Source organism: Corticium candelabrum, chromosome 15 (assembly GCF_963422355.1).
Source record: "Corticium candelabrum chromosome 15, ooCorCand1.1, whole genome shotgun sequence".
Lineage (NCBI taxonomy): Eukaryota > Metazoa > Porifera > Homoscleromorpha > Homosclerophorida > Plakinidae > Corticium > Corticium candelabrum.
The window spans coordinates 3,861,877-3,874,241 of record NC_085099.1 but is presented as its reverse complement, the minus strand read 5'-3'; the positions used below and the strand labels follow the sequence as shown (position 1 = coordinate 3,874,241).

The window sequence follows — 12,365 nt, the reverse complement described above, 5'->3', positions numbered from 1 at the left end:
CCGTCAAACAAACAAGACAGATCATCTTCGCAGGCAGCAATGCTATCACTATCGATTGCAACAGCATTTCTCTAGCTTGAGCTACATCATGCATAGCAACTACTAAACAATCGCAGTGCAGTCTATCTTTTTGGAAGCAAATTGACAATTTGTTTATGGTTGTTAGTGTGTTCGCTTTAGATAGAAGACTTTATCCAAGACCGTCTCCATAAGTTTTGTTGACTTCCAGTAGAACTTGTGAGCTTTCCGAGCTTTTGCGAAATCTCGCAATTTCTTTACACAGTTGGGCAATAATATTTCCACTGTCTCTAGAATTTCTATTTTGTTTTCAGCCAGCTTAATGTCATATCCTTCAGACTCCATTCCTGATGTAGAACAGATACACTAGAAATGTGTAGCGTACTCTAACAAGCTCTCAATGTGTGTAGTACTGTACCTGGATTGTCTGTTGTATCCTGAGTTGGTTCCAAGGTATCCCACTTGTAAGCCTGCATAAAGATTGCAAAACGATCACAAAACGGTTTCTTATTGATGCATTCAAAGTAGTCAAAAACGAATGTTTACTCACTATGGCATCTTCGGGATGAAAGATGTTGTGCATATGTCTGCAGACTTTCCGCGGAATCGAGGAGAACACACGTGACTCGACGCCATTTCTTTTACAATAACTGTTGGTAGCAACACCTCTGATCGTCAAGAACAATCCAAGAGGAGAACCAATGGCAAAAAAATTGTCAACCTTAATTAACCAGATGAATTAAGTTGAAATATTCTTGTTTAGGGTATATATGTTCTTGTGTTGTGTATCATACTGTAAATTTTAACTTGTCACTAGCAACTGGTGTTGGTGCTGATCCTCTCAGTTGAGATGAAAATTTATCAGACTGAGCCGTCAAGATGTCATAGACAATGACACTCCCCAGAGAATGAGCTAACACTGACACTGGACAAGACGTCAGATCCTCTTCGCCAAGAAACTTTTTGTACTGCATGTTCATCTCATGCGAAACTTGAGTGACAATCTACAAAGGACCAAAAAACCATCATCCTCATCCAATTAAATAATGCTTCTCGAACTAATTCACGGGGGGGGGACGCAATAAGATTTAGCAAGTGTTGTGCTGGTTTACTGATCTCACACACAACGCTAAGCTGAGGACAGCTATGCAATACCTGTAGTAACCACACTGCGTTGCTTCATATCTAGTTTCTATATGCAAGTTGGGTTAAGGGCACTGACGTACTATCAGTGTAATTAATTAATTAGACAACTCGCTCCTCTAATTGGAATAGTGAACCTCCAAATGTTTTTCATTTTGATCTTGTGATCATACCATGCAGGCAAAGGACAGAACATCTCACATTGAGTTTCATAGAATGCATGCAATGTAGACTAACAAAGCAATCTGGTGTGACTGAGCAGCTACGAAAATGATACTCAAAATTCTCTAGTTTGTAAGATTCCAGACATGCCGGCAAGAGCCACAAGTATTATTTATTAATACAGAATCGAGGTTGAAATTTTGTTGATACAGTTAATTAATATCAAGTGGACAGTGGAAAACCAATCTAGAAATATTAAAATTAGATATAAGTAATCAATACAAGCATGTACGACGGCATGTAACACACAGGAAGCAGCTTCCTCATTAATATCTTATGAAAATAATATTGATTAAAACCGTACGCAACAAATTCTTACTGATTTGGCATGAGCAGGATCTTGATAGTAGAGGACGTCACTCAATCCAAGGTTTATTGCGTCTCTTAAATGTGGAATTTTCTCACCAATAGCACATTTCTGCAAAGCTTCTAAAGGGCATTACATTATGTATATATATATATATATATATATATATATATATATATATATATACTGTACATATATTGGTAGACAGGCTAAGAGTAAAGAAACAAATTGTAGATGTGCACTCACCGTCTTCCAATGGTAGTTTATTTCGCCACTCTACAGCTCGAATCTCCATTACGTACTCTTCTTTCTTCATTTTTTTGTTGTTCCTTGCTTTTAGAAGGGCATCTTGCAACCTAGAACGAATCTATTTTATTCGCATAACCAATCAACAGATATTTTTCTAGAATCCAACTTCTTCAGAGTTTTATCCATGTTGGCATCTTTGTTGAGACCGTGACCAATGCCATGTACTACTAGTACGAGATGCTTTGAACAATAGCCTAGTCTGCGGGCTTTTGCTGTAGAATCTACAGATTAATTAATTATTGATGTCGCTGTTGAAAGAATGCAACTTATGAGAACGACAGACTTTCTCTTCCGTTCTCATCCGTTGGTGCACTTCTTTTACGGTTGACGATGGGAGTTGCATTCATAGTTGTAGCAAAACACATGCAGTGCAGAGTCTAGCCAATCTACATGGACACAAATTAAGAATGCTTGAGTTCGGGTGGTCGTGAGATCTAATGTGGCATACCTATGTATACATGAACATTTAAATATTAATTTAAAAATATTAATGCTAATCAAAATACCCCAAAAGCCAATGCCAAATTCCACCCTAGTTTTCCCAACCTCACCGACTGTCTTCAAAAATACCATTACTATTGTCCAATGCAAGTCTTTCTAAAACCATTTTAGAACATATAGCCACATATAATAGCCAAAGTATATAATAGCCAACGCTTGATGGACACACCCTTTCTTGCCACAGCGGAAAAGGGTCTCTACTCTAGTAAGCTACTCGGACACTAAGTATATGATGGCTTGTGAGGGGCGAGTGGTTACCAACTTGATTGTACATACACACTCAGGCCTAGGCCTAGGAACCACGGGGGGTGAGTGGCATACCTCCCAATAAGCAGCCTACTGTCACCACTATATTTAGGCACAGCCACGCGCACATACGCATGCACGCGCGCGCGCGCGCGCACACACACACACACACACACACACACACACACACACACACACACACACGTGTATATATATAGACGGACAGTGAAAAGCTAGTCATTAGTATGTGCCTAAACCTAATGACAAAACTTGAAACGTTTTTAGTATACCTATAATGACCATGCAGCGGCGTAGCTATGGGGGACCTGGGGTACAGGCCTCCCCAAAATTTTGTCAGTATATACAGACATGAACTTGTAATACAGTTATGATTGTTCGGGTGTAGTATGTCACTCTATCCACGTGTATGTGGTAACAGGATGGGGTTGGATCTATGTATATATAGACGGGATGCTAGTGCCATCATCTGTATTTCATTCTCGTGATCACTTCCAGTATACTGTGATTATTATAGCAGTGACCCGGTATTGCCAATAACAGAAGGCTTTAGTAACATTGTCTCATGTAAATACAAACATACTTACCACTATATGTACGTAAGTAGCTACCAGCAGTCAAACTAAAAGTAATTCCTATGACCGTACCCCACCCATTGACTAGCCCGGCCTCCCAGACCCGTGTAGCGCCGATTCAAAATCGTCTCCCAGACTCCCAGACCCGTGTAGCGCTGATTCAAAACCCAAACGCAGAGCCCAAACGGATGGCCTCGTACCCAGCTGCAGGCCCTCTGGCCTGGTACACGTCGGCGCGCATAAATAACCTCGAAATCGGCGTAATGTGTGCACGCATTCGGAACCGACGTGTTTAGAATCTCAAGCCGACAATGTCGCGCGCAACTGTTGAACGGACAGCGAAACAGCTTCCGTGCGTGGATGAAGTCGAGTGAACTATCCGGGCGCGCAAGAGGGCCTGGGTACGAGGCTAGGGGCAAACACCCCGACTTGACATTGAATGCCGTTCCTATATGCCTCTGTGCCATACACACATGCAATAGATGGAGGTCTGCTCGAAGCAGACGGTTGTACATACCGGCAAGGACGTAGAACGAACAGTAGATACGTTACCGTATCGGCTACGCCTAGGTGTCTAGTACGGCTAGATGTTGAAATCGAGTGCGCATGCTTAAATTCGTTTGTGTTTGAGACATGACGTACTAAAATGTACGTACTACGCTGCATGCAAGATAGCCTATGACATCCCCAACTCTAGTGTATACCCTTCTGAATCTCTCTAGGCAGAAGAAGATAATCAATAGTTGAACTCACTTCCGATAGACGTATCACTAGACGAGTCTTCTAGATCCAGGCCTTTGTCTTAGATCCGGTGTGACATGTACTGTGTATCAGTACAGTTGAATGTAATGGCAACTTGCGTTTGTTGTCAACAAAAAGGATTTCAAGCTCTAGTCGAACGCTCTCTCGGAAGGCTAAGAATGAAAAATAATATGTGCCAACTTGCTTTAAATATACATCTAATTTGTAGTCTAGAGGTCATGGCAAAGGTTAATTAAGGGAGGAGAGTAGGGCGTGGCCTGCGTGGTTATCGAGCTTGCAGAACACGACCGTTTCACTTGCAAGAGACACTAATCGTCTCGTTGAACTGCTACACACTACGTGGTTTTGCGATCGTTGTAATTTCCGAGTGATTTCACAATTTCGTGACGCGGGAAGAATGCCAATTGCGTACTCACCTCTCTTCGGTATGACAGGAATGACTAGCACGCATGCTTCGAAAGGACAGATGCCTCGGAAGTCTAACCTAGTGACGTACACGGATGTATAGAGTTTCAGTGCATAATTTCTACGGTAGATACATCATTTTGTAAAATGGTCGGGTCTATGACACATGCACCTATTATTTCTCTGGAACGTGCGCAACGCAATTAGGGATGGCGTCCGATTTCGTGCATCGTAGATTCGGAAATCTAGACGATTTCATCACACGTCAATCAAATCGTCATCTCAGCTCAAATTCTAATCTCTATATAATCGCCGTTAGCTACAAGTAAACACTTCTCTTGAATAGACGCCGCACTCTAGTTAGCGTTGTGCATACATGTGACGTCCACTCATCCTGCAGCTGCTTTTTGTTAATTAGTAAGTTAGATACCGAGCGTAGCGAGGCTTCTAATCCAGGTCGAAGGGGCGTGATCCTATATGGCAGCTCTCGGTCTATACGCCCCGAGTGCTGTGTAAGTACTCATAGAAGTTACACATTCGCAGAGACATGACTGCGTCGCTCACATGACAACGTTAATTAACACAATTCGCAAGAAGACGAATACGAAGACAAGGAAATTCCAGCCAGTGTAGATAAGAGATGAGTAAAAGTATACTTAGTACTGAGTAGTGCCATGCTTATCCGGTCTCTAGTTGTCCGTTTATCGAGCAACCGGCTAGCCGCGCCAGACCTGGAAGTATGACGTTGAAAGGGTCCGGCTACGCGAAACTAGGTTAGCTGTCTCGTACGAGCATGATCTACTGCACACACACACACACACACACACACACACACACACACACACACACACACACACACACACACACACACACACACACACACACACACACACACACACACACACACACACACACACACACACACACACACACACACACACACACACACACACACACACACACACACACACACACACACACACGAGTACTAGACTCGTACCAAGTCCTTCTTCTCAACAAGTCTAACACAGTACCAATCCAATAATAATAATCGCCCCTTTTGATTAATTAACCGTCGCCGCATCTAATATACGTCATTTATTTAATTGAAGTAATACAACTAATTGCCGAGCGTAGCGAGGTTTCTAATCCGAGTCGCACAACATAAATGGGCGTAGTCCTATATGGGCCTCCATCGAGCTTTTGGTATATATATATATATATAATTGTGTGTGTGTGTGTGTGTGTGTGTGTGTGTGTGTGTGTGTGTGTGTGTGTGTGTGTGTGTGTGTGTGTGTGTGTACACACAAATCTCAAATTTCTCCTCTCCAGTACCACGTTTCAAGATAGGACCTACCCATAGAAAAATCGTTTCCGTGTCCGACTACAGATGAGTCTAAGAATGATTCGTGCAAGTGACCAAACCACGAAGAAAATGTTTCATGAAGTTTCGTCGCCCCATCCTTTTGTATTGTAGCTAGGGACTGTCTGGACGTGACAACAAAGAAATACCTTCAGGAGTTGAATGCCACCTACACTCAACTAGTCACACGTCAGTATGATCAATCCTTTACTACACTGTTTGCATCTAACACTGTATTTTAGGGATTGTGTGTAATTGACAACCAAGGAACACCTTTACTAGCCGAATGCCACCTACAGTCAACTATTCACACGTCCCATACTACAATCAATCCTTTACTACACTGTGCTGCATCTAACACTGTTGATAGTCAATGTTTGCCGATATCAATTTCTATGTCAGTAAATACCATACCACTGTCGTTACAACAGAACTGAGTGCATACCTAGACTGTACATTTCAATTGTCTTGATCACGATCGCAAAACGACGACTACCTATACCAGGCCTATATACGTAATCTAGACTACTAGGAAGTTTGCATGTTGAAACAAATACGTATTGCCTAGCTAGGACTCGGCGTTTCAGTAGACAGTCTGAAAGCTCCGTTGGAAGTGTTACTCACAAACGCGAGGTGCCTACGGATACCGTAGAACTAGTTAATTAACTCGGCAATGACGTCTAAATATGACATTGTTTTCAATATGTAGCAAAATTGAGTGGGTATTACATAGCCTCGGAGCCAGACCGCTTTTGCACGTGAGGGGGCGGGAAGGGCGGCGAGTGAGAGGGCGGGGAGAAGTGCAAAATTAGAGCACATGATATATAATAGGTCTGTTCGTTTCATAAGGCTCTACTTTCTAGTGGTTCATTGATGTTTTGCTGCTAACCCTGTCTTATAACAATTGATTTTAGACATTTCTATAACTTCAAACTGATTATTTATCTCGATCTCTTTATGAACGTGGTGCAAAGATGTCGAGAATTATTTAAACCCCGTTTACACGAGCACTAGTAAGTGGGCCAGCCCATGCTGGCTCGGTTCTACAGTACATGTAAACGCGGGCCGAGCCATGCCAGCTCGGCTCGTATTTCTAGCCAGGCCAGCCCCGGGCTGGCTCGGGTCTTACACATCGTGTAAACACATAGCGTGCTGGAAAATGAGCCTCGCATGCTCATTTGGTACAAATGGCGTGGAGCGGGACGGAGACTGTCTTTTCCCATTGTGGAGTGACCTGGATGTGCAAGAAACAAATCTTATGAACTCCGTTGCTGCAGCAGTCGTCTGGCGATAAACATGTCTCCTACGAATAGTACGACGTTTTGTATACGTCTTAAAGCCAGAGAGAGAGAAATGCAAGCAGCTTGGCTTCCGTCCATTGCAAACGCGAGCAAACGCGAGCTATGTCAATCTGAAGTAACTAACGTATGTTAATGACATGCTCATTAAAAGCATTGGCTCACCTACAGAGTGTGTCGTGTAAACATGGGCTAGAATGCTGGACTGGCACGGGCTGGCATGGCTCAGCTCGCTATTCGTGTAACAGGGTATTAGTTTTCAGCAGTGGGTGATATAGGGGGGAAGAGACACTCGTATAGAAGCGGAGAGCGTGGAGTATGATATCGACACGTTTAACTAAACTTATGGTTTGACAATTAGTGGTGCTTCATGTCATGCAGAACAAAGCTCATCTGGGCTGTGAGACTGTGCGTGCGTGCACATGTGTGAAGCATAGTAACATCAAGTAGGCAATGTTGCACAGTTTGGGCCTTCCTGAATGTGCATGAATTAATGTCTGGCATGGATATGTCTCAAACTTTAGAGACTATATTCTAACAACGTGTGATCAAACCTGACAGCCACGTGAATTTTTTGGCATTCTGAGTATTGGACAGGATCTACTCCGTCAAACAAACAAGACAGATCATCTTCGCAGGCAGCAATGCTATCACTATCGATTGCAACGGCATTTCTCTAGCTTGAGCTACATCATGCATAGCAACTATTAAACAATCGCAGTGCAGTCTATCTTCTTGGAAGCAAATTGACAATTTGTTTATGGTTGTTAGTGTGTTCGCTATCCAGAGAAGACTTTATCCAAGACCGTCTCCATAAGTTTTGTTGACTTCCAGTAGAACTTGTGAGCTTTCCGAGCTTTTGCGAAATCTAGCACTTTCTTTACATTGCTGGGGAGTGCTTCTTCCACTTTCCCTAGTGCTTGAATCACTCCCCCTAGTGCTTTTCCCACTTTCCCTAGAAATTTTATTTCTATTTTGGTTTCAGCCAGCTTAATGTCATATCCTTCAGAATCCATTCCTGATGTAGAACAGATACACTAGAAATGTGTAGCGTACTCTAACAAGCTCTAAATGTCTGTAGTACTGTACCTGGATTGTCTGTTGTATCCTGAGTTGGTTCCAAGGTATCCCACTTGTAAGCCTGCATAAAGATTGCAAAACGATCACAAAATGGTTTCTTATTGATGCATTCAAAGTAGTCAAAAACGAATGTTTACTCACTATGGCATCTTCGGGATGAAAGATGTTGTGCATATGTCTGCAGACTGTCCGCGGAATCGAGGAGAACACACGTGACTCGACGCCATTTCTTTTACGATAACGGTCGGTAGCAACACCTCTGATCGTCAAGAACAATCCAAGAGGAGAACCAATGGCAAAAAAATTGTCAACCTTAATTAACCAGATGAATTAAGTTGAAATATTCTTGTTTAGGGTATATATGTTCTTGTGTTGTGTATCATACTTCAAATTCTAACTTGTCACTAGCATCTGGTGTTGGTGCTGATCCTCTCATTTGAGATGGAAAGCCAACAGACTGAGCCGTCAAGATGTCATAGACAATGACACTCCCCAGAGAATGAGCTAACACTGACACTGGACAAGACGTCAGGTCCTCTTCGTCAAGAAACTTTTTGTACTGTCTGTTCATCTCACGCGAAACTTGAGTGACAATCTACAAAGGACCAAAGGACCATCATCCTCATCCAATTAAATAATGCTTCTCGAACTAATTCACGGAGGGGGAACACAATAACATTTAGCAAGTGTTGCACTCGTTTCCTGATCTCACACACAACGCTAAGCTGAGGACAGCTATGCAATACCTGTAGTAACCACACTGGGTTGCTTCATATCTAGTTTTTATATGCAAGTTGGGATAAGGGCACTGACGTACTATCAGTGTAATTAATTAATTAGACAACTCGCTCCTCTAATTGGAATAGTGAACCTCCAAATGTTTTTCATTTTGATCTTGTGATCATACCATGCAGGCAAAGGACAGAACATCTCACATTGAGTTTCATAGAATGCATGCAATGTAGACTAACAAAGCAATCTGGTGTGACTGAGCAGCTACGAAAATGATACTCAAAATTCTCTAGTTTGTAAGATTCCAGACATGCCGGCAAGAGCCACAAGTATTATTTATTAATACAGAATCGAGGTTGAAATTTTGTTGATACAGTTAATTAATATCAAGTGGACAGTGGAAAACCAATCTAGAAATATTAAAATTAGATATAAGTAATCAATACAAGCATGTACGACGGCATGTAACACACAGGAAGCAGCTTCCTCATTAATATCTTATGAAAATAATATTGATTAAAACCGTACGCAACAAATTCTTACTGATTTGGCATGAACAGGATCTTGATAGTAGAGGACGTCACTCAATCCAAGGTTTATTGCGTCTCTTAAATGTGGAATTTTCTCACCAATAGCACATTTCCGCAAAGCTTCTAAAGGGCATTACATTATATACATATATTGGTAGACAGGCTAAGAGTAACGAAACAAATTGTAGATGTGCACTCACCGTCTTCCAATGGTAGGTTATTTCGCCACTCTACAGCTCGAATCTCCATTACGCACTCTTCTTTCTTCATTTTTTTGTTTATCCTTGCTGTTTGAAGCGCATCTTGCAACCTAGAACGAATCTATTTTATTCGCATAACCAATCAACAGATATTTTTCTAGAATCCAACTTCTTCAGAGTTTTATCCATGTTGGCATCTTTGTCGAGACCTTGACCAATGCCATGTACTAATAGTACGAGATGCTTTGAAGGACCATTTAGTTTGAGGAATTTTGCTGCAGAATCTACAGATTAATTAATTATTGATGTCGCTGTTGAAAGAATGCAACTTATGAGAACGACAGACTTTCTCTTCCGTTCTCATCCGTTGATGCACTTCTTTTACAGCTTTTGATGGGAGTTGCATTCATAGTTGTAGCAAAACACATGCAGTGCAGAGTCTAGCCAATCTACATGGACACAAATTAAGAATGTTTGAGTTCGGGTGGTCGTGAGATCTAATGTGGCATACCTATGTATACATGAACATTTAAATATTAATTTAAAAATATTAATGCTAATCAAAATACCCCAAAAGCCAATGCCAAATTCCACCCTAGTCTTCCCAACCTCACCGACTGTCTTCAAAATACCATTACTATTGTCCAATGCAAGTCTTTCTAAAACCATTTTAGAACATATAGCCACATATAATAGCCAAAGTATATAATAGCCAACGCTTGATGGACACACCCTTTCTTGCCACAGCGGAAAAGGGTCTCTACTCTAGTAAGCTACTCGGACACTAAGTATATGATGGCTTGTGAGAGGCGAGTGGTTACCAACTTGATTGTACATACACACTCAGGCCTAGGCATAGGAACCACGGGGGCCCTGCAACCACGGGGGGGGGGTGAGTGGCATACCTCCCAATAAGCAGCCTACTGTCACCACTATATTTAGGCACAGCCACGCGCACATAGCATGCGCGCGCGCGCGCACGCACGCACACACACACACACACACACACACACACACACACACACATGTATATATATATAGACGGACAGTGAAAAGCTAGTCATTAGTATGTGCCTAAACCTAATGACAAAACTTGAAACGTTTTTAATATACCTATAATGACCATGCAGCGGCGTAGCTATGGGGGACCTGGGGTACAGGCCTCCCCAAAATTTGTCGGTATATACAGACATGAACTTGTAATACAGTTATGATTGTTCGGGTGTAGTATGTCACTCTATCCATGTGTATGTGGTAACAGGATGGGGTTGGATCTATGTATATATAGACGGGATGCTAGTGCCATCATCTGTATTTCATTCTCGTGATCACTTCCAGTATACTGTGATTATTATAGCAGTGACGCGGTATTGCCAATAACAGAAGGCTTTAGTAACATTGTCTCATGTAAATACAAACATACTTACCACAATATGTACGTAAGTAGCTACCAGCAGTCAAACTAAAAGTAATTCCTATGACCGTACCCCACCCATTCACTAGCCCGGCCTCCCAGACCCGTGTAGCGCCGATTCAAAATCGTCTCCCAGGCTCCCAGACCCGTGTAGCGCTGATTCAAAACCCAAACGCAGAGCCCAAACGGATGGCCTCGTACCCAGCTGCAGGCCCTCTGGCCTGGTACACGTCGGCGCGCATAAATAACCTCGAAATCGGCGTAATGTGTGCACGCATTCGGAACCGACGTGTTTAGAATCTCAAGCCGACAATGTCGCGCGCAACTGTTGAACGGACAGCGAAACAGCTTCCGTGCGTGGATGAAGTCGAGTGAACTATCCGGGCGCGCAAGAGGGCCTGGGTACGAGGCTAGGGACAAACACCCCGACTTGACATTGAATGCCGTTCCTATATGCCTCTGTGCCATACACACATGCAATAGATGGAGGTCTGCTCGAAGCAGACGGTTGTACATACCGGCAAGGACGTAGAACAAACAGTAGATACGTTACCGTATCGGCTACGCCTAGGTGTCTAGTACGCCTAGATGTTGAAATCGAGTGCGCATGCTTAGATTCGTTTGTGTTTGAGACATGACGTACTAAAATGTACGTACTACGCTGCATGCAAGATAGCCTATGACATCCCCAACTCTAGTGTATACCCTTCTGAATCTCTCTAGGCAGAAGAAGATAATCAATAGTTGAACTCACTTCCGATAGACGTATCACTAGACGAGTCTTCTAGATCCAGGCCTTTGTCTTAGATCCGGTGTGACATGTACTGTGTATCAGTACAGTTGAATGTAATGGCAACTTGCGTTTGTTGTCAACAAAAAGGATTCAAGCTCGAGTCGAACGCTCTCTCGGAAGGCTAAGAATGAAAAATAATATGTGCCAACTTGCTCTATGTATACATCTAATTTGATTAAAGCATGAGGGAGGAGAGTAGGGCGTGGCCTGCGTGGTTATCTAGCTATCTAGCTTCCAGGACGCCAATTGCGTACTCACCTCTCTTCCGTATGACAGGAATGACTACGCATGCTTCGAAAAGACAAAGGACAGGAAGTCTAACCTAGTGACGTCATGATTTAACATTGAGACTTGACAGACATCAAATGCGGTTAGGTGCGTGTGTTTGTGTGGTTTGGTTTGTACCTCCTGAATACTTCCTGGAAAGTGCGGCGTCTAGGGAATGACGG

At 42.7% G+C, this 12,365-nt stretch overlaps 1 protein-coding gene across 1 annotated transcript; it reads right to left on the bottom strand.

The window, feature by feature from the left end:
- Positions 1–7,706: 7,706 nt before the first annotated feature.
- Positions 7,707–12,024, bottom strand: LOC134191380 (uncharacterized). Its single transcript, XM_062659994.1, has 9 exons — positions 11,878–12,024; positions 10,056–10,158; positions 9,879–9,993; positions 9,710–9,819; positions 9,523–9,632; positions 8,633–8,842; positions 8,389–8,559; positions 8,257–8,308; positions 7,707–8,185 (listed from the first exon to the last, which is right to left on the bottom strand). The coding sequence occupies exons 2-9, from the start codon at positions 10,135–10,137 to the stop codon at positions 7,947–7,949; spliced, it is 1,089 nt and encodes a 362-aa protein (XP_062515978.1). The 5' UTR covers positions 10,138–10,158; positions 11,878–12,024; the 3' UTR covers positions 7,707–7,946.
- Positions 12,025–12,365: the final 341 nt, after the last annotated feature.

Excerpts from the sequence above, each read along its gene's own strand:
- LOC134191380 (XM_062659994.1), bottom strand. The coding sequence starts at position 10,137 with ATGTGTTTTGCTACAACTATGAATGCAACTCCCATCAAAAGCTGTAAA. Across the intron at positions 8,843-9,522 it reads ATCCTGTTCATGCCAAATCA|ATTGTCACTCAAGTTTCGCG; the intron begins GTAAGAATTTGT and ends GGTCCTTTGTAG. Across the intron at positions 8,309-8,388 it reads TTCATCCCGAAGATGCCATA|GCTTACAAGTGGGATACCTT; the intron begins GTGAGTAAACAT and ends ATCTTTATGCAG.